The sequence below is a fragment of the Apodemus sylvaticus genome, chromosome 8 (assembly GCF_947179515.1).
Source record: "Apodemus sylvaticus chromosome 8, mApoSyl1.1, whole genome shotgun sequence".
Classification (NCBI taxonomy): domain Eukaryota; kingdom Metazoa; phylum Chordata; class Mammalia; order Rodentia; family Muridae; genus Apodemus; species Apodemus sylvaticus.
The window spans coordinates 4,455,099-4,477,685 of record NC_067479.1 but is presented as its reverse complement, the minus strand read 5'-3'; the positions used below and the strand labels follow the sequence as shown (position 1 = coordinate 4,477,685).

At 46.5% G+C, this 22,587-nt stretch overlaps 1 protein-coding gene across 6 annotated transcripts in view; it reads left to right on the top strand.

The window, feature by feature from the left end:
- Nucleotides 1-22,587, top strand: part of Mbnl2 (muscleblind like splicing regulator 2) — a 155,254-nt gene that overhangs the window by 83,787 nt on the left and 48,880 nt on the right. For all 6 annotated transcript variants that reach the window (XM_052190636.1, XM_052190639.1, XM_052190635.1 and 3 more), the window contains exon 3: nucleotides 16,102-16,266. In XM_052190636.1, the coding sequence (XP_052046596.1) occupies nucleotides 16,102-16,266 (165 nt within the window). The remainder of the gene's footprint in view (nucleotides 1-16,101; nucleotides 16,267-22,587) is intronic.

Sequence of the window (22,587 nt, the reverse complement as noted above, 5' to 3'; positions counted from 1 at the left end):
AGATAAGATTTGCATTGTTTCATTACTGCCTTCTCTCTGATGCTGAGAACAGTGCCTGCCATAGAACACAATCAAATGTACAATGAGTAGATGGATGGATGGGTGGGTGGATCGATGGATAGATGGATGGATGGATGGGCGGATGGGTGAATGAGTGGATGGATGGATGGATAGATGGATGGATGGATGGACAGGTGGATGGATAAATGAGTGGATGAGTAGATGGATGAATGAGTGGATGGATGTAGGGATGGACAGATGAATGGATGGATAGAAGAATGAGTGGGTGGGTGGATGGACAGATGGATAGATAGAATGAGCAGATGGATGGACAGACGTATGGATGAGTGGGTGGATGGATGGTCGGATGGATGGACAGGTGGACTGGTAGCATATTCACTGCAAGGGCACTGCTGTTGGAATCCTCTTACTGTCACAGTTTCCTTTGCAGAAACCATCAGCGTGAATGTGAGAGCTCAATCTTGAGTAGCCAAGGGAAGAGGGTGGAGAGTGGAGTCAGGGCCCGAGGAAGCTTTTGCCCTTGGCTTTGTAGAGAACTAAATCGGAATCTTTTCTATCACCCACAGCTCTGGGATCACTAATGAGCTATTTACCTTGGGCCAGTTCCCTCCTAATTTTGGCTCACTCTACATGCAGAACAAAGATGAGAAAACAGGGTCCCAAGGCTGTAAGAAACAGAAGCAGCCTATGTAAGACACTGGACATAGAGAAAGCCTTTATTAAATGAAACCCATGCTACTATTTAAAAGCCATTGTTTTAATATGTAGATGGTTTCATTGTTGATAAAGTGGGAACCTCTATCATTGTTGGAATACATTGAATCTATTTTTTAATAACCTTTTAGCAATAGTGTCTTTGGTTTAATGGAGGACAGATCCTCCTATACACAGTACTAGGGCTAACAAGTGCAGACATAGCCTTCAGGTCATGCTCATGGTCTCGGTCTCTTTGTTCATCCGTTGGTCTCATTCATCCCCCCAGAGTTTACAAAGCTCTCGCCTTGAGAAATCTGTCTTTCAAAACTCATCTATTCAGCAAACACAGACTCAGGACTCGTTGTGGTTGTGTGTTTCTTGCTGTTCGTGGAAGTTTGAGTGAGTTTCGGCTTGCAAGGAGTTTAGAAAGGACGTCCAAGATGGAATCCGGCATCAATGCTGATGGCGCCCTTGTCAACACTGGCCATAGGTCAGGTGCCATCAAGACATGCAAAGTGCGAAGGGAACAGAATCACAAGTTGTCTTTTCAAGAACCCTGGGAATTGGGTGGGGAGTCAGTACAGTAGAGGCAGGTCGTCTGAGCTCGACTTTGACAGACAGTTCAAAATAGGAAAAAGGAGGAGACTGTCACCCTGCACTCATCGAGAGACACCTCCTTACAGGTGTTGGTTATTAGTAAAGAAAATACTGATAGATGTCTAAAAGGTGCAAGTGTAAAAATAGCGAGAATTACTCCAGGTTTGCATGCCTAAAATCTAGGGCCTCGGTTTTGCCCTAACAGGACAGGCCTATTACCAGCATCTTCAGCTCCGGGGGGGGGGGGGGGGGGGGGAAGGGCAGAATAGCCTGTTGGGTCATTCTTTCTGATGATTAGTTTGATGTATTAAATCCAACTAGACTTATAAAATGTACTCCATCACTTTAATTGAATTTGTAAAGATGCATGATTTATGAAATATTACATGGCCCCTTCCGGCTAATGTTAGACTCACATATAACTTATTACACTGTCCTTCCTCTCTGTCCCCATGTCTGTAGATTACACATCTGTGTACCTAGAGTTCCTCGTGGGTGGTTGCATCTCACTCTTCATCATTGTCTGCCCTTGGGCCTAGCATGGCTCCAGAACACAGGGCAGGAACCAATGACGGCTATTGAGAGCAGGCGCTCCAGCTAGACGGAGTGGAATCAGATCTGGGACCTTCCCCTTGCACACTACAGGGTGTGATGCCGGGCAAGTTAACCCCTGTGCATCTGGCCTCCTGTGCTTGAGACTGAAAAAAAGGTCATTGTGAACCTCTGATCATCTCTGTAAAGCACTCCATTAGCACTGTGCGTGGTGTGTTGCAAGGTTTGAGTCAGTGAATTGTAAGTGTGATATGAACATGTAAGAGGACAGTAACCAAGTGCAGGGCTCTGGGGTCACTGTGCTGTGCTCACATCTTGGCTTTGCCTCTTGCTTCTTGTTTTTATAAGGGTATGAGCCACAGTTTGTGCAGGACCTTGTTCTGCCGCCTGTCAAGTGGAGGTGTCTCCATCTCCTACTACTAAGCAAAACATTCCGCTTAATTCCTAGCATGCAACTGAAGAAAACCATTTAATGATTAATAACAAAACAGTGTATATTCAGTCAACAAACTTATCAAGTATCACTACCATATACATATGTATGTGTATATATGTATGTATATAATGCTTTTTCAAAAGTATTATCCTCTTTAACAATGGATCAGTTCAGTTTGCAAATAGATTAATTTGACATGCAATTGCTGGACTGTTCTCAATCAAACACCCAACTGTTAACAATGGATGGGTCACTTTGCTAGGAAGATTGATTCCAGTTTACTGGAAAGTCTGAAGAGGAGAGGAAGCGATGTTTTGCTTGGTGCTTGTTTGGATCCCATCAAGAGTTAGTTTGATGGTGGTGAACACAGGTGTCTAGGTCCATCTCAGAGAAATACTCAAGAGCAAGGAGGCTGAGAAACGGGCACAGGTGCTGTGTCCAGATGGGCCACCTCAAGAGGACCCTAGATCGGCTGTGAGAAAGAAAACCTAGTATGTAACCAGGGTCTTCTGTGGTAATCAAGCTCCCCACACCTGATAGAAAAAAAAGAGAGGTTCCTGCTCTCCAGCATGTAAACATGGCTGGTGGGAGGCAGAGTGGTAAGGATGACTAAGTAGCCGTTTGGTTTTCGACACTCGTTTTCAGCACTGGGATACCAAGGCGGGCACATCCAGGACAGAGATTCAGGGTCACTCCTGGGTCGTGCTGTCCTGGGAACTTGGACCTTGGTCAGGAAAAGGAGAAATCAATGAGTTAGGTGACCGCACAGCAGTGGGCGGTGCCTAAGCAGGCAAGTGTCTTCCTGTTTCTCTCTCCTACCACCATCTCTCTGTTTCAAACTACCCTTGAAGGTGGCCTCACCTCAAGGATGAGATTGTAAATGCCTGGCTCCCTGTGCACAGTGATGCGGAATGTTGCCCCAGTGCATCTGCTCTTTCCTTCCTTTATACTGGAGGGCTCCCTCCTCCCATGCAGTTTTAATACCAAGGGCCATTTTTTATCAAGTCACTGTCTGCAATCAGAATTTAAGAATTATCCCAACATTTCTCTAGGAGAATAGATCTTCAGAGACTCAGTAGGCCTTCCTGAATTACTAATGAGCTCCTCGGTGAAACATTTCTGTCTGTTCCTAAAATAAATCTCTCCTATTAGATTTTCCATATGAAAAGTTGGGTAGTTTCTAGACTGACTAGTTTCATTGGTAGAAAATCACTAGGCTTGATAAAGATTTACAAATAGTGGTCATTTATTTCCAAACAAGCAAGGTGATCTTATTACCCAAGTTAATTAAAGAAACGAGTCTGTCTACAGAGCCAGACACTGTAGCGATGGGATCTCCATTCCCATAAAGAAAGTTTATGTTTCTTAGAGGTTGTTAGATTCTGCAGCTTCTATTAACAAGGACTGGAGACAGGATGGCTTAGAGCAATGGAAATCCACTCTGGAAATCAAGGGTCAGCAAAGCCATGGTCCTTCTATTGCCTCCAGGAAGAATCACTTTCCTGCCTCTCGTCTATCTGGGGACCTCAGATGTCCCCTGCCTAGAGTTGTCGCCTCCTTCCTGTGCCTCACCATGTTCCCTGTGTGCAGAGCTTCCGTTTGACAAGTAGCTGGATTGGGTGGCATGGGCCTGCACTCCCAGCTACTCTGGAAGCTGAAGCAGGAGGATCACAAATTCAGTGCCTGCCGGGGCAGACAAACAACTTGGTGAGATCTTTTCTCATGCTTGCTTTTCTGTGTTTTATGAAGTCGGGTGAGGTCTGGGGAGCTGTAGCTTGATGGGAGAAACATCAGGTGTGCCTAGTGTGTGCAAGCACAATTCTTACTGGCAAACGAGATGTAATCTAAAAATAAAGGGGCTTGGGCAGTAGGCCGCCATGCTGGATCAGCTCACATAAGGACCTGGTGTTCATTTAGACCTTGGGCAGCTCCAGTTAAGTCACTGTCATGGGCTGGAGAGATGGCTCAGTGGTAAAGAGCACTGTTCTTCCAGAGGTCCTGACTTCAATTCCCAACAACCACATGGTGGCTCACAACCATCTCTAATGGGATAGGATGCCCTCTTCTGGTTTGTTTGAAGACAGCTACAGTGTACTTATATACATAAGGTAAATAAATAAATCTTTAAACAAATAAAAGGTCACTGTCACTTTTAAAGGTAGTAGGTATTAGGACTTCAGTGTATCTTTTTCATGTAAATACAATTCAATGTAGAACATTGCTGACCCAGTATTATGCCTACCCAAAAGTTCATAATAATACCAGGTTGTCTCTTCTTAAACTAACTTTTAGATGTGGAGACAAAAATCTTTTATTCAGGAACTCCTTGCACTGTCTCCAAGAGGCAGTAGAGAGGGTTCATGGTTTAGCAATGGTGGATAGAAACACATCCTCGTTTGACTTTGACATGACCTTGGAAAGTCCCTGAAGTCTCTCTGAAACGCTTCCTTCCTTACCCTTACATTAGAGTAGCAGCCGCAGGAGTGTTGTGAAGCCGTAATGATAGTGCAATAGTGTAACGGTGTGTCGAGACTGCTCTGTAAGGTGTGATGTGATTGTTTCATTGCGAGTCTCTTAAAAATGGCTCTGCCGAGGGTTAATTCTGCAGAGGGGGCAACAGAAGGGATCTGAGGCCAGTCTCCTGGATGGAAGCCCAGGTCTGCTGCTTATGAGCTGCATGGCCTTGGGAAGCTCTTACCCCACTTCTGTTCCATCCCATAAAGCAGGGCTATTAACAGTACCTCTTTAAGAGCTTGTAGTAAAGATTAAGTAGGAATGATCTTTGAAAAGTGCTTAGAAACTGCCCGCTACATGATAGGTGCAGTATTACATAACTCCCTGCTATTTCCGTCAAGGACAAGGCCACCGAGTCCCGTCCTGGGTACTGCTCCGCCCCAGCTTCTGGGATAAAACAGATGCTCAGAAACCGTCTGTGAGATGGTAAAGGGATGGAGATATCACCAACCCCCGACCCCACGTCCCCTGTAACTGCTATGCTGCTCCAGACAGTGCCCCAGCCTGTGCTACAGTGCAAGCCGTGCCAGCCCCGCACCTACCCTGCTTGGTTTTTCTGAACAAAGTGCAGGCTCCTTCTACCTCAGCTGGATCTGTAGGTCATTCCCAGGCCACTGGGTGGTCCAAAGCAACCTGGGAAGAATGTTGTTTTCTTCTGTGATCCAGCATGGCTGCACTGTTGAGAAGTCCCCCTGCTTTCTCATTTTCCAGCATGTCTCCCCTCTCTTCACATCTTCCTCCCCTGCCCTTAACCCACTCTTTCCCGTAGCATTATCCATGATGTCCAAGCCTCTCCCTTCCTCTTCCTGAAAGCGTTCCCACCTCTAGCACAAGGGACAACCATGCCCTGTGACTTTCTCACCTTAAGTACCTATTTGTTGAACACCAGTCAATCAGAATGCAAGAGAGCTTTGCACTGGAGGCTCCCTGCTAGGCTCACTTTAACTATTTGATGGCTGAGATCCTGCCCTGTTCAGTACCAAAATTTGGGAGTGGCATAGGTGTGTGTGGACAGAAAAGTGGCAGAGATACTTAACAAGACCAGGCTTAGGAATGTGGCTATTTTCTGTCTAGAACCATATTTCTTGTGTTTTAATAAATGGCACAGACACACCAGTGCATACTTGCTAAATGTCAGCCTTTAAGGCTGTCTGTCTGTCTGTTTATGTGTTCCAGAAATACCTCTCCCCTCACCCTGAGGCAGGTGATTCATGGGACAATAGTTCAGCCTGAAAACATTGCAGTAGCAGGGGTTGTGTGGTAAGGTGGCATACCTCCATCTAGACAGCACATCCTTGGAGACTGACCAACCTCTAGAGTTGGTAATAATTGGTAATAAAAATGGCAGCCAGCATTAGCTTAGCATGTACTCTCTAAATAGCCACTTCTTACTTCCTGTCAGGACCCTGTGCCCTTAACTCCATAATCTGATTACGACTGTTATGTCATGTCAGCCCTTTCTGCTAAGGCTGGCAAGCTCATGGCAGTGTGTTTGAATGGCACCTGGTATTTAACCCACCGTGTGTGTGTGTGTGTGTGTGTGTGTGTGTGTGTGTGTGAGAGAGAGAGAGAGAGAGAGAGAGAGAGAGAGACTGCTCATGTGTGTTCATATGTATGTGCACATGTGGAGTGCAGAGGACAGAGGTAGCTGTCGTCTACCTTGTATTTCGATATAGCGTGTCTCATGGGTCAGGAACTCTCCAAGTACTCCAGGCTGGCTAGACATAGCGCCCCAAGGTTCCACTCACCTGTCTCCGGGTCCCCAGCACTGGAGTTACAAGCGTGTGCCATTGTGCCTGGCTTTTCAACACTCTGAATCTTAATTACCGTTTTGTGGCATAGAGTGTGGCACATGGTAGGGTTACATATGGTAGGGTCACACATGGTAGGGTCACACATGGTAGGGTCGCACATGGTAGGGTCGCACATGGTAGGGTCGCACATGGTAGGGTCGCACATGGTAGGGTCGCACATGGTAGGGTCGCACATGGTAGGGTTGCCCACTCTTGTGGGAAGAGGGAAGGAAGGCCATTGGTGACCTTGGCTGCATGCCCCACTGAGCTAGCAGTCGGGGTCAGCGAGTGGGCTCTGCAAATGAAGGGGCAAAGGAGGCCTCCCCTCCCCCACGGCAAGCTCCCGAGCCATGCTGTGAATGTTTCATGGAGCCCTTCCTCCCCACCACCCCAACCCTGGTGCTGCACACATTTATGAACGCTGCGTCAGAAAAAAGCCACGCGTCTCCACTAGACAGGTCGCCCCAGACATGTTTCTTGCTAGGTTGATATGTATCGTGGTCTACACCAACAAACACCCCGTATGACTTAGAAGACACATATATTTTGGTAGGAAAAAAAAATAGAAGTGGAAAAATTTTCAAATGAGGCGATTGTTGCCCAGAAATTTGTTTCCCTGAATCTCCAGAGAACTTGGGCGTTATTTTTGGTTTCACTGATTTCTCCAGACTGGCAGGTTTCCAGTTCTAACATATAAAATGGGGGAGGAGGAGGGGGAGGAGGAGGGGGAAAAGGAGGGGGAGGAGCAGCAGCAGCAGACAGCAGTGAACACTCTTCCCCACCACAAGGCTCCGCGGTGTGGGACACTGAAGCGCCAGGCAATCACAACTCACATCAGGGACCTGTGCTCACACGGGCTTTGCGATGGCAGAAGCACGCCGCCTGACTCCTTTCTTCTCCACTTATTACTTTTTTTTACCCCTGAATATATACTGACTCTTTATTGGCATTTTACCAAATCATGTATTTTTTTTAATATTTTTTTATTTGGTATATTTTTTATTTACATTTCAAATGATTTCCCCTTTTCTGGCCCCCCACTCCCCAAAAGTCCCATAAGCCTTCTTCCTTCCACTTATTACTTTTAATTCATTTACTTAAAATTGTCGCAAAAACAAAGGCATGCACGAACACCACGAGTCTCCTAAGAGGCAGGCAGTTAGTTCCTGGGCATTCAGTGAGTCTGCCACAGCCTGCCTGGAGGCCACACCAGGGATAGGCGGCCTCCACCCCAGCCCTCTAGTACAGACATCCACCCTAAAGGCTGCTGCAGAGAAGCAGCCATGTCTGCTCTCTCCAGGTCAGCGCCTCAGCCCTGTGGATCAGCACCCTGGCTTTATACATCATTGCTATAGGTGGGAGAATGACACCCTTACGCTTTCTGGGCAGAAAAGGCAGCAGGTGCACACACCTATGTGTCCCCAAGGCCAGCACGTGACACACCCATGTGTCCCCAAGGATAGCAGGTGCATACACCTATGTGTCCCCAAGGGCACCAGGTACACACACTTATGTGTCCCCAAGGGCACCAGGTGCACACACCTATGTGTCCCCAAGGGCAGCACAGTGACACACCCATGTGTCCCCAAGGGCAGCAGGTGCACATACCTATGTGTCCCCAAGGGCAGCAGGTACACACACCTATGTGTCCCCAAGGGCAGCAGGTACACACACCTATGTGTCCCCAGGGCACCAGGTGCACACACCTATGTGTTCCCAAGGCCAGCACGTGACACACCCATGTGTCCCCAAGGGCAGCAGGTGCACACACCTATGTGTCCCCAAGGGCAGCAGGTACACACACCTATGTGTCCCCAAGGGCACCAGGTGCACAAACCTATGTGTTCCCAAGGGCAGCAGGTACACAAACCTATGTGTCCCCAAGGCCAGCATGTGACACACCCATGTGTCCCCAAGGGCAGCACAGTGACACACCTATGTGCTAACTTGTGCTCTGCTGCTGAGCTCCAGCTGTGCTGTCAGTGGTAGAGGTACAGCTGGAGTTGCTAATGACCACCTCCTAGCATTTGTGGTTTCTCCCTTTATACACCAGCCTCCATTGTGACTCTTCCTCAGAGCTTCCTGCCTATCTCTTCCACACCTGAGAAGTGACAGGGGAAGAGGAGCATGTCCCAGAAGAGAGACACTTGCAAATATCCCACTTTAATATCTTTAACAAGGATAACAGTTTTGCTGTTTACCCAGAAATTAGTGCATATTAAGTCTATAAAAGATGAATGGCCCTATAAATTGAACCAAGTCATGAGCAAAAAGGACCTGTTTTAGCTCTGCGCACGACGGCAGCCAATCTTCCCTTTCGGTGGAAGATCTGGTGGTCATTTACTCCCAAGCCTCCAGCGTCCTTCCGACCCCAGCCCCCTGCGTGCTTGTATTTTATCTGCTGTGTTGTTTGGTTGGAGCTAATAATATAAGAACTCATGTGTGGCTCAGTTAGTTTATTTAAATCCAAAATGAGGCTAAAAGCCTGATGTGCCCGTTGCCTTGAGCAGAGCTGTTTCAGGCCCATAGTTAATGTTATAAATGAAGTTGTGATGTAAATAACCAAGCAGTTCCCCACACTTTTACTTGTGAGGGTTCCAGTCAGGTGGGTTCAACCCACCTGACTCCAACCCCTAAGAATAACGAACCTGTAAAAATGTAGCTTCCCTTTCAAATCACAGCCGGCCTCCCATCCCACGCTACCCCTGTTTCACAAACCTGGACAGATTTTGAACCGACGACAACGGGGAAATTGAGGCTGCGAACAGCTGGCCCACCCAGTCTAGCATCTTTGAAAACACCCGCTGAGCTACTTCCGGTACAAGGACCAAGATGTCGGCCGGTCAGATGGCGGCTTTCAGTTCTGAGCCGAGTGTACTGTCGGCGCTTAATAAACCCTCCTGCTCCTGATCAGTTTGAACTCAGCCCTTTGTGGATGTTCCTCACTCCTGGCTAGACCGACTTCTTACAATCCTCAGCATGTTACATGGCTAGCAGACGTCCGCAAAGTCACCTTTTACTGTAACTGTTGTTTTATGTTTCTTGTTTGTACCAGATTGTGAGGATTTGAGAACAGAGATTTAGAAAAACAGTACTCAACCTTTCATGTATATTTTTGGAGCAGCTTCTGCTGTCCCTCAGGCTCTAACAACTGTTAGAAGACGTTGACACCAGAGAGTAGAATTGTTCTCATTTCACAGATGAGAAAACCAAGATGTAGGCTTTATAAGGTACCAGTAAAAGTTCCCACGGCCTCTGGGGAGAAAGCCACAATCAGGACTTCCCAACTGTAACACTAACTGCTTCAACTCTGGGTGAGTCACTCTGTGTGGACCAGCCCTGGCAAGTCTCAGCAGAGGAGACAGATATTAAAGAGAGGCAGATCTAAGGCTCTTTGAAAAGATAAATATCCAAAGTTGGCACCGGGTGTGAGAACGGGAGTAGGAAAGGGTCAAAGGGCTTGGTGTACAGCCCAGACAGGATCACAGCTGCGGAGAAACTACGTATGCATTTTTAAATATGTATCATTACCCATTGAGTAAAGAAGGGGTTAATGGTGGCGATGGTGGTAATTATTATAATAAAACGTAGTGCTTACTCTGTGCCAAGGCGCGATTCAGGCGTCTCCGACGAATTAACTGTGAATTTTTATTGAGAAGCTATGAAGTTTGGCAACAGTCTCTGCATTTGCCAATGGGACTGACTAATGGTGCACATGGGGTGGAAGTGCAGGACTTTCCCAAGTGCCCCCAGCAACAAGAGGCGATCTGGACTGGAAAACCTAGTGGTCTGGTTCGAGGTCTGGGTCTGTTCCTTAATCCTTAATTTAAACTACTTCTCCAGGCCACATAGGGAACTCAGGAATGCAACCCTGGGTGGGCGCAAACTTCCTGACTGCCGGCTTCCGGAAGCTTGAGGAATGCCTGGAATCTGAGAGGCTCCCTTGGCTATCCCATGCCTATCCTTTGGGTCCAGGGTATTCAGCTTCCCCGGGAACCACTTCCATGACCTGCAGTGGGCTCTAGATGCAAGAATGCCCCCAATAGCCACTCAGAGAGCACGACAATCAGCCCTGATGGCTGTCTCCGCACTGCCTGCTCCAGCCCCATGCTCAGGAGTGGAGAGTCCAGTGACCACAAGGCTGGGAGGGGTGGAGCTCCGGAGAGCGGGGCGGAGCTCCGGAGAGGAGGTGGAGCTCTGGAAAGGGGGTGGAGCTCCAGAGAGGAGGTGGAGCTCTGGAGAGGGGGCGGAGCTCTGGAGAGGGGGTGGAGCTCTGGAGAGGGGGTGGAGCTCCAGAGAGCTGCTTTAGGAGCTAGAGCTCGCTGGGAGTCCGCTTCCCACAAAGAACCTTCTCGGAGTCTGTGACCTATCGCGTGGCCTAGGCAAACACACGATGAGAATGATTCTTCATCAAGTCACTGTTTCTGTTATGTTCCAACTGTAGCTCCACCACACACGGAGAGCACGTGGCAGAGTGTCTGCTGGTTTGCATAGACAGAAGCGCCTGTCATCCAGAGGCGATTCTTTACTCCTTAGTTAATGTTGTCCTCCATTATTAATGGAATGTCCAACATTCCAGTTGACTTTCTCAATTAGCATTCTGTGAAAAGATTCTAAAAATTACGTGTGTGTGTGTGTGTAAAGCAATTTTAGCAAAAAAAAAAAAAAAAAAAAAACCAAAACACAAACAACAACCTTTTTCTATTCCGCACTTTCTTACCCTAACACGCTTCTGTAGTCTTCTTTTCTTTGCGAAAGCTACAAATTTCCCATCCTCTGCCATATAACTCAGTGGCCATTCACTTCTGATAGCTGGGGTCTGTTCTGCAGACACCACAGGCTCGTTCGGAATGTCTTAACTCACTGTTGCAGATGGGCATGGGTTCTCCATATTGAAACCCACCAAGGTTGCTTATTTTAATGAATTCAGTTCTGCTGGAAATGCAAACTTCCTCCTAACCACCATCCCTAATCTAAACCTTCCTGGAGGAGAGGTTGCTTGGCAGAGTAAGCCACACGGATCCAATCAGCATTCCGCTAGGACTTTTGAGCAAGTCATTCAGACAACAATAAAATTGGTACCAGGCATTGGAAGGTGAGGATGGCACCTAGAGGACTGCCACACACGAAGCGGCCATGTACCGCGTCCCCTAACTGCAGCCTCTCTGTTCCCTGCGTCTGCCTTCTACCCACTCACTGCTTCCTGCTGCTTCTTAGCTCCCTAGCTCCCACTCACACTCACGCTGGGCTCCAGCTTGGGAAGCCGCATGCAAGCTCCCAGATGGGAAGTGCTTCTTCCCCGTGGCCTGTTCTCTTCCTCTGGTGTCCTTACATCTTATTCCTCCCCCAACACACGCAGCAACATGCCACATACATACTCAGTACACGTGAGCATTCCAAACACATAACCACATCCTATGTGCACTGTACAGTCAACATATGTGTACAGCTCATAAGCACATCAAACACACACACACACACACACACACACACACACACACACTTTGGCCTTTTGGTTCTCCGTTGAGAGAACGCTTGTCATTTCTGGCCCTCTCGTCAACAGTTCCTCTGCATCCACGTAATACACAAGTTTTGGTCAGCGTCATCTTTACCACCAGCCCTCGGGCTTCATGAAGGAAGACAATGTGTGGTGTTTGTACTCACCTTTAGCAAGAACTAGCCATAATATTTAGTAGTAAATATCAGTTGAGTGGATCCGTGACTTGGCCTGGAACCTGACAACATCTCCCATCCCTGCACCTGGAAGGCTCCCCTCCTAAGATGTGAAGGAAGCTTATAGCCGTGAGTTGCTGGCTCCAAATTAGTCCTTAGTGTGAGCCCGTTTCACAGGCCACAGCCTGGGCTCCAACTTCCAGTGACTATAAGGCCCTCCAAGAGCCAGGAGCAGCGAGCCCCCAGCTCCACCCCATATGGCTTTCCCAGGGCTGGGCCTTGCTTCCTGCATCCCCTGAGAAACGTCTCTACAGAGAAGCAAAAGAGAAGAGAAATAGAAATGAAGGAAAACAATAAACAATCCCCAGCAGCCGCAGGGAAATATTACCAGTACCTTTTTGTGTCTGTTTCTCGGGCTAACTTCAGGAGACGCTGTCTGTGCTGCCCCTGTGTTGCCTCATGGTGGTCTGTGGAGATGCTTTAGAATCTTAACGCTGTCCGTGTCAGTCAGTTACGACAGCTTGCTTTGATAATCAACCATTGTTTTGTGCAAGGATGCATGTCCTGAGAAAGCTTGGGCCTTCGCAAGAATTTTTCTACCAACTGTTTACTGTGTCAGATAGCTCATTATATTTTGACAGAAACTTTTCCTTTAGGTCCTGGAGTCTCACAGTGCTGGAACTGGAATGTCTAAGATGTCCACAGACAACATTCCTTAAAACCCCAATGCCAGACTGAGCTAGGTTCACACTGTTTATCTAGGCACAGTTGCAAAAGCATTCTATTGTGCTGAAAAGAACTCCAGACATGATAAATGAATAATAACAATTAACTAGTCTTTATTGTGCTTTGATGTGAACACTTATCCCACGGGAGAAGCAGAGAGTGGTTGAGACTAGTTGTGATCTTACACTTACTCGAGACAAAATACCATGTACACATGCTTTTTCTTCATACTCATTGCATTTCTCAGAGCTTCCTGTATACAAGACAGCTCTGTGGACTTTATCCGTGTCTTAATTTATATAGCTACATGACGGTGCTAGGAGGAGGATATGGTCATTGTTTTCTATGTGTAAGTTAAGAAAATCATCAGCCAGTCCAGTTCATACAGGTGGGAAAGGACTGAGCTCAACTGTGAGCCTAGAACATGTCAGTTTACTGACCCCTATGCACTGCCCATGTTTAGACTGAACAAACCCTTGCCTCTCAGCTCCACATCCTCACATTTAACGTTTGTTCTGCATCCTGCTGTTCTCTGAAGGATAGCGCTAGATTTGTATCTGTCCTGGATCTTAACCGTTGCTAACATCTCAGGGAAGTGGTAGAGCTGACTCCAGAGAGACATGGGTTACAATCCATGCCACTCCTTAACACAGGCTCTGGGAAGCGTTATCTCATTCTTCAGATCTCGTCTACCCTTCTCTGAAGGAGGGAATCATCACCACTGTTGTTAAGAAGAAAATGAGATAACCACGTATAAATTGCCTGGCACATTGGTGATCAATAATATTCTGCACTCAGGGTGTATAAGAGAGGACAGTAGGAAATTGAATTAATTCTTGTGAAATGGGAGAGTCCATTGATAAATGATGAATCTAATGTTATAAACCACGTTCTATCACCAGGAAAAATGGTTAATATAGTTCTCCAAGGCTTCCAGTTGTGAGAAGGAATAGCAGGATCAAGCAGAAAACCGTATTTTCCAGACAATTGAAATCTGTATGAGTAGCAGCAAGACATCAAATTAGAAGATTACTGATCAAATTGATAATTATACCCCAGCCATCTATCTACCATCCTGATGCATGTTAGAGATTTTTCTGGTATCGACTCCCTTCTTAGGATCCTGCTTTTCCCCTCCCTGCATTCCAATTCACCGCCACTCCTGGGTACGCAGACTCACACGTGCATGGTCTGCACGGCCTCTTGGGTGTCAGGTACCCAGACTTGGAACTGAGATTACCATAACTGCCTTAATTTTTATACAAGAATTTTTGTTGTTGTTGTTTAATCCCTCTGCACCCAGGCTGATGGGAGGTAGCTCTGTCTCAGATCCTGTCACTGCCTCCCTTCACAGATGACAGAATTCATCTGGACATCTGACATCAAGGCAGCTGACTCACTGGCTGGTCACATGGTGAGATGAAGGAGCAGGACCCATCTGAATGCTCTCCTGGAGATTAAATTTTAACAAACTAGGAGGCTGGGGGATTGTCAGGAGAGAAAAGAAAAGAGGTGTAATGTAAAAGATGACTGAAATAAATTCATAGCAATCGGGAGACCCTGGGAAGTGGCAAAGCACTGAGAAGAGCGAAGATTCAGAAATGAAGACAAAAACAATCAAACCTAGATTTGCGGAGCATCTGAGGGGGCAGGGGTGGTGGCATCTCCAGCTACCCTGATGTCCGTACAGTTGGCATAACCTTAGGATGTCTGTCTGCGTCCAGAAAGCTGACTAGGAAACCCACAAGAACTTGAGACTGAGAAACCAATTCCTTTTCACATCTACTCTGAGACAGTGAGGTGGTTGCTCACGCTGCGAGCTGAGCTTCAAGATGAGGCTGGCCCCAGCTTGATGGCACAGACCGCCAGGACTGAGCCTGGGACTCGGGTCTGCCCATCACTGTGACTTCAAGGGGAGATTCTCACTAGAGGAGAAGCTAGAGATGCCAGCAGTGCAGCTGGAGTTAGTAGAAACAGAGAACTCCAGATGTTATACATCAGAATAGCTATAAACAAACTCATTCCTCCAGCTCCACCACAATTGCTTTAATTTTTTTTTTTTTATCTGATAAACAAACCCATAATCTTTTTGCCAGGTTGCAGATAGACTAATTCTTTAGGGAATGTTGCTATCCCAACTGACTACTGCAGTTTGCTCTTCTTTCTCTGGAAATTGCCTACCTCGCACGTAAGTGCAATTCTCACATGGTTGGTAGTTTTGCAAACTTTGGGGTTTTGCAGTTCCAGACGCAGTGACTCTTCAAGGTCTGTTTGTATACACTCATCACCTAATGGCTTTTCTAATGTTACCTGTTTCCTTGTCTGGAAGATAACACAGCCACGAGCATGTCTTACTCTGTCGTCTGTGATTTTGAGTCAGTCTCCTGTCATGGGGAAGGGTGAGGGACAGGGCGGCAGCCTTCGTATACATGTCAAACAGGCCGGTGCTAATCCAGCTCACAGGAGTGGTCACCTGGGGGGGGTGTCAGTAAGCAGTTCCAGGAGTTTTGCCCCCCTGCCTACCCCTCGACAGCTGCAAACCTGTGTCTTTGGCCAGTCAGAATTACATGTGTAAAACTCTCACCCCTGACCTCATTCCAAGCCTGGGCAAAGCAATGTGCAGCAAGCTGAGAGACTTCTGGATCAAGACCAGCCTGTGCTTCTGATTGCGGAGGCCTTTCTCCTTGCTTACGGCTGTCATCTCTTTGAAATGAGTTGTCTAAGTTTAACAGAAGGAAAGGCAGAAGGAAGGGAGGGAAGAGGGAGGGGAAAGGTGAGGGGAGAGACTTGAATAATCTTGTAATATTTGACTTGACTCGTTCTCTGTTAACACACACAAATGCATATGCTCACAGATACACGCACACATACACAAATGCATACATGTATACACACATATGCACATATACACACATGTATACGTGTATGCTCACATGGGCACACATGCATGCACACGCAAACACGTGCTCGCACACACGTATGCACCGCCCTTGCCTTGGAACATAAAGAATGAAAGTAAAGACTGTGACTTTGTTGGCAATGGAGTCACAGGCTCCCTCGTGCAATTCTAACTCCACACTGTCCGCTTTTCAGGGCCGCTGTTCAAGAGAGAACTGCAAATATCTTCATCCTCCGACACACTTAAAAACCCAGCTAGAAATTAACGGGAGGAACAATCTGATCCAGCAAAAAACTGCAGCAGCAATGCTTGCCCAGCAGATGCAGTTTATGTTCCCAGGAACACCGCTCCATCCTGTGGTGAGTGTGCCTTCTCTAAGGGCGGGCCCGGGTGATGGCAGGGTTGGTACGGGCAGAGCCATGGTGACCAAAAGTGACCTCCACTGACTCTGTAATCTTGGCTAAAATGAGAGCAGTTAGCTCTCATTTTAAGGATAAGGATTTTAAGGACTTTAAGGATGAGGAATAAGAGAAACATGGAGACAAATGAGCCGCGGACATCGTGCAGCTAATGAGTTGAGCTTGAACTAGATCATTAGCCAGGGTGCTCTGCACTACGTGCCCCAGCTGGAAGCAGACAACGGCCATGGAAGGACGGATGTCACAAGCAGGCAGCATATCAGGAAATGGCCTAGCCGCTTCATCTCCTGTCTCTCCCAAACCTGCAAAGGGTGTGGTAGCTGCTGCAGCTAGAACCAGAGAGTCGGTGCCCCAGGGAGTTGAGTATATGAATATGTATTGTGTAATACTTTTCTCCCTGATGTCAGTATGTGAGACTACCTCTTAAAGGTCTAGAAATTGCTTTAGAACTGAGCCCCAGGGGAGAAAGGCACGCATTTGACTCTGTTGGGTTTCATTTACAATGTGAATTATTTGTCAAAAACAAGCTAATTTTTAAAAAAGCCAAATGGGTGAATTTTCACAAAAGGCTATTATATAAAAATCAGTCTGTATTGTAATAAAAGTCTGTGTGAGTGAGGGAAGCTAAATTAAAGGGATAAAGACTAGTGAGTTCCATTTTCTCTATTGTGTTCCTGGGAGATGGGTTGGGCAGGGAAGATGGGCAGGAAGAGTCGAGAGACTCCAGACAGTTTTTAGCAGTGCTGATATCCTCCAGGTAGAAACTGACTCCTAGACCCAGCTTTTCCCAGATTGGGAAAAGATGCAGATGATTCCAAGGTGAGTCAGATACAGGCTTTTCAGATAGACAGATGCATTAACAGGGCTGAGTGAGTGACACAGAGACAGGGGGATATGACAAAGAAAAGGTGACTGAAGGAAAGAGGATGCCAGAGAAACTATCTCAGACGGACAGACAGCACAGTACATCTCAGGCAGACAGACAACACAGCACAGTTTAATTCAGACACTCACCATCTCAGAGGCTCTATCTACAACTGCGGACATACATAATTTATGATTCATTTTTGATTTGCCCATATACACTATTTTATTAAATTACCTAAATGATAAAATAATGTACTTATACATATTAAATAACGTCTATGGCAATAAATTTAATATGAGCCAAGTCGATATAACAGCACAGAGTTATGTATCTCAGTCATTCAACTGGGCATTTCCTGTTTGTTTGCAATAAATAAAAATTGACCCTGGTACTTGGTCATGTCCATTTTAATATGGAAAATCTATTCATGTCATTAAATATTAGTTGAACTAGTTTTGAAAGTAATGTTTGTCTTTGCCTCAAATACTAGTTAGAAATTAATGTTAGTCACCATTCTGCTGTGAAAAAGGAATAGCCCATTGGAATATTACATTTTTATGTCTTTTTATACATCTTTTTACAAATTCAATACATTAATGTATTAAATAGTACAGATATTTCAAAAATAAAATGCTTTTTAAATTTCAAGACGTAATAAAGTACAGAATGTGCTGAGTCCAGTACTCAACTGCTCTATCGACAAACGTCTGCAAACTTTTAGAAATAAGTTTGTGTCGTAGTCAGTTGACTGAATAATGGTCCTCAGAGTTCTTGCTTCTTCCTGTCCATGTCAGTATGTATGTGCACACAAGCACCCACACACATGCACATACAAGTGCACACACACACACACACACATTCATGCACACACACACATACACACACACAAAAGCACACACAGGCACACAAACAGGGTCTTCGCAGTTGTGATTAGAGTCTACAGATGATGAGATTCTCTCAGAGTAAATGTAGTCCCATGTCCTTAGAAGAGTTGAGCAAAGGGCAAAGGAACTGTCAGCATAGAGAGGCCACATGTCCACAGAGGCAGACTTGATGTGATCCCAAGCCAGGAAGACCCAGCAGCAAGATGGACCGGACAAGGGACGGATTCTCCCCACTGTTTCCAGAGTCTTGTCAGAACCTTGATCACAGCCCAGCCTAATTGATATTGGACTTCCAGCCTCCTGAGCTATGACAGGATAAATAAGTGTTATGTGGTACAGTGGCTACAATCAACTCAACAGCAAGTAATCAATGATCATAGAAGCAAAAATTACTCCATTTCTGCCTCCTGCCAACCTCAGTTTCTTTAAATAATAAGGATTCCTTTTCCGTTCTATCTTCCACCCATCCCCGAATTCATTCCACTGGAGTTTCTCCACAGTGTTTCCTATATTTCCAAGCCATTGGTCACTCTTTTTCTTCTGGTCAGTCTGAATGCTGGACTGCTCAAGCGCCCTGTGTCGTCGAAGCCCCATCACCTCTGCCAGGTGACCTGGTTTGGGCATTGTATGAGGCAAGGCTCTCTAGAGGAACAGAAGAAGGACCCATTAGACTGGCTTCCGAAGTAGGGTTTGTGCTGCAACAGCGACCTGGAGAGACAATCAACCATGTAGCTGCCAAGTCCAGAGGGTGAACAGGCCACTCTCTGGCAATGAAAGCATAGCAGATCCCTCTCAGACTGTGGGCATTAACTCATGTTGAAAGATAGACGTCACCAGAGTCTGATGTAAATGGAGAGTTACAGCAGTGGTGACACAGAGAGGCAGGGCGCCCACACTGCTCAGCTTTTGCTTCAGACGTCTCTTCATCTGGCACACCCGTTGGGAGGTGTCACCCAACTCAGAAGGTGCCTCATGCATAGCCAGTCACTGCCCCATATCACAGTCCTTCTGGAAACATGCTTACAGACTGTCAGGTGTGTCCCATTAGTCATTGACAACACTTGGTAAAATTGATAGCCAAGGCCAGCCACCAAAGAGAAAGTTGGAACCTTAACAGATGGCATTAGAGACTCGCCAGAAGCAACCATCTCCCAACTGGCAAATAGCCAACCAGATGGTTCAGTAGGGAAGATGAAACTGCCATGCTGGGCCCGACTCTGTCATGGATTTCCAGCACCCACATGTTAGGAAGAGAACTGATTCATACAAGTTATCCTCTAACCTTCATACATGTGCACATGGGGGTGAGGGTGGGAGGACAGACAGACAGACAGATACAACTTAACGTGAACCAGATGAACCCTCACTATATATTTAATATGCTGGTGACATCACTTTATATATCCCTGCCTCTAGACCTATCGTAAATGAGTTTCAGGTCTGGAGAAAGTGCCCAGTTTAGGGTCCTGTGCTCTTGCAGACCAAGTTCACGAGTGTAGTGTGATGTGTTGGCCATCCTAGCAGCGCTCAGAACATTGAGCAGTCTTGTCCTCTGACGCCTCATCTCTCTCTCTCCTTCGCCTCATTCATGTTCAAGTTTCCATGTTCAAACTCTTATGTTCAAGTTTCCAGAATGAATATTTCTTTCTGTTTACTCTCTTTTTGGTAACCCAGTCCATTCCAAACTCTGTAAATTTTTTTCGCAGACTAAGAACCCAAATGCGTGTTCCTAGTGCAGACATCTCCCGGGCTCACAGCACTGCCTTTGTCTAACCTCACTTCAAATTCTCTTTGCAAGAAAATATTCAAGACCAAAGTCTTGATCCCACTACATCCACACATACAGGGAACTGCACACAGGGAGCCATCACCCATCAGCTTGAGTGGAGCCCAGCAGAGTGTCTCTCCCTCTGCCAGACGGTCATTGAAGATCCCGCACTGTCTGCCTTCAGCACAGTCCACTCCTCTACTTCCCATCCCCCACCTCCAAGTCTTCATCTCTCCTCTTGTTCTTCAGGGTCTCTTGTGTACGCATTGGCGGTGGGATCTTTTAAAGCATAAACAGGATCTTATCACTTCCTTGGTTTTATTTTTATCTTAGAAGGTAGGCGGTTCATTTGCATTTCATTTTGGCCGATCGCCCCTCCCCCCTCACTCCTATGTCACCTTCCCCCAACTCTCTTAGTGTTTGTTCCCTTTTGCCCACTCCCAGTACCTAAGGAAGGACCTTAAATGTTCCCTGTGTCACTGTGTCCCATAAAATCCCACAAATTCCACTTTCCACCAGCCCTGTCTGCTTCAGAACTTCTGGTGGGGAGGGAAGCAGGGCTATGGAGGGAGGGCAGAGGGAGAAAGTGGGAAGACCAGCCCTTCGGAAGAGGTTTTCTTCAAGAAGGCTTTCAGTGGATCTTGCCCTCGGGCCTCTTCAGCTGCTTATTAGCACTGAGAGCCGACAGGGGACAAATGGACAGTGTTTCAGACCTCTTGGTAGCAACAGTGTGCGAAAACTAGAAGCTCGTCATTGAGTCTGGTGCGCCTCTGAGGCCGGAGCTGGAGCCTCTGAGGCCGGAGCTGGAGCCTCTGAGGCCGGAGCTGGAGCCTCTGAGAGCGAAGTCCTCCAGAGTGGCCTCGATACTCCTGTCTCAGCTGCCCGAGGAAAGCTGATCTCAGACGCCATGATCCGTGGCCGACGTAGAGTCTAACTCAGGCATTTTGTCTTAATCCGGATCTCAGAGCTGCTCTTCCTGGGCAGCAAGAACTGATACAACTGGTCAGGGCAGGCTGACATATCCTATCCATAGGAGGAGGACTTGAACCAGTGGAAGGACACACAGTGCTGTCTACGATGCGCCAAAGACATGTGGACGCTGATCCCAGGCCTCCCCTCCATCGTCTGTTCTAAGAGTTTACTGACAGGATCTGTGGCCCACATCTGAGTGTCCCAGCCCACACTGGGGGCCTGGGCTCCAGGAGCCTTTGCTCTGACTCTCCCTCCCAGGAGCTGCCCTCTGACCGAAAGGTGTGATCGATTCCCCTGCTATGCCCGCTTCATGTGGATTAGTTTGGGAAGACTAAAGACAACGATTCGCGTGACAATGCTTTGAGCGTGCGAGAGCCATTCACAGATGTAAAGTATTATGGTCTGTCACACTACCACCAGAGAATACACATCTTGGCAAATGACCCTAAAGGTGTTCTCACTCACGGACTTCCGTGAAAGACTGTGTAAAGAAGATAACGGTCGAATGTCTAATTGACCTGTCGTCATGAGACCTATGAACTTTAAACACTGGAGTTTCCTGTGGCATAAAGTATTTTTCCAACACACATTTTAAAAATGGAAGACAGGATATTTGCTGCAGTTAAATTCCTTTTTTTTTTTTTTTTACATTTATTGAATGTATGGTTGTACTGGTTATACTCATGCTAGAGAAACACCAACTTGAGGCAAAGACTGTAATGATATGAATATTTATGCTGCTAAGGAGAACAGCTATTGGTTGAGTTTGGACTGTTGGGAATAGAAGAGAAAGAGACATTTGCTTAGCTTATCTTTTAAGTGATTTTACTTGTCCGCTGCAATTGAGAAATCTTAACCCAAAGAAGTTAATTTCCTCCTCAGGAAACAAAACTAAGTGGGAATGGGCTGGGTTGGACATAGTTTCCTCTATATCTGATGGCTATATGTTGTTGTTTTAAATGGCTCTGTGTCTCAGTGAAATGCTACTGCTGTCACTCATAATGCATACTGAATATAGTTCAGGACACTGCATAGGATGAGCGACTAACATAGTTTAAGGCCCAACTTGGTGTTTTATCGGAATAAATTTGTTGGTACCAATAGGGGCTTTGGAAAATACACGTGAGGGCCTCACAGATGGTCAGGGTGGATGTGCACTTTCCTCACCATGTTTATCTGTAGGAAGAGAAGGTTGGGAATCTGCATGCATTAAAAAGAAAGAAAGCAAAAGGAGGACTAGAGAGGTGGTTCAGCAGTTAGAAGTGCTTGCTGCTTTCCCAAAGGACCAAGCTTGCTTCCTGGCATCCACGCTGGGCAGCTGGCCACGGCAGGCACTGGAGTGTTCCAGAGGGCTCTGGTTCCTTCTCTGGCCTCATGGGCACCATTAAACACACATGGCACACAGAGGCACGGCCATGTGCACACATGCATGTAGATATTAAACACACATGGCACACAGAGGTACGGACATGTGCACACATGTATGTAGATAAATAAATAAATACAAAAATAAGAAATCTTTACATTCATAAAATCAAATTGGATATGTGCATGGAAGTTCTCTTTTCTAAATACTCACTTTGTTAATTCCTCTCTGAATTGAATCATGTGGTACAAATATAACAGCATTTTCATTCCTCACTTATGAGAGTGATCCCCAAGATTTAGTCTCACTTTCCTCACATAGTAAGTCTTTTAAATGAGAATTTCAAAGTTCCTTCCAAGATTTATTTATTGCACCAGCATTTACCTCTTTAAAAATCCACCCC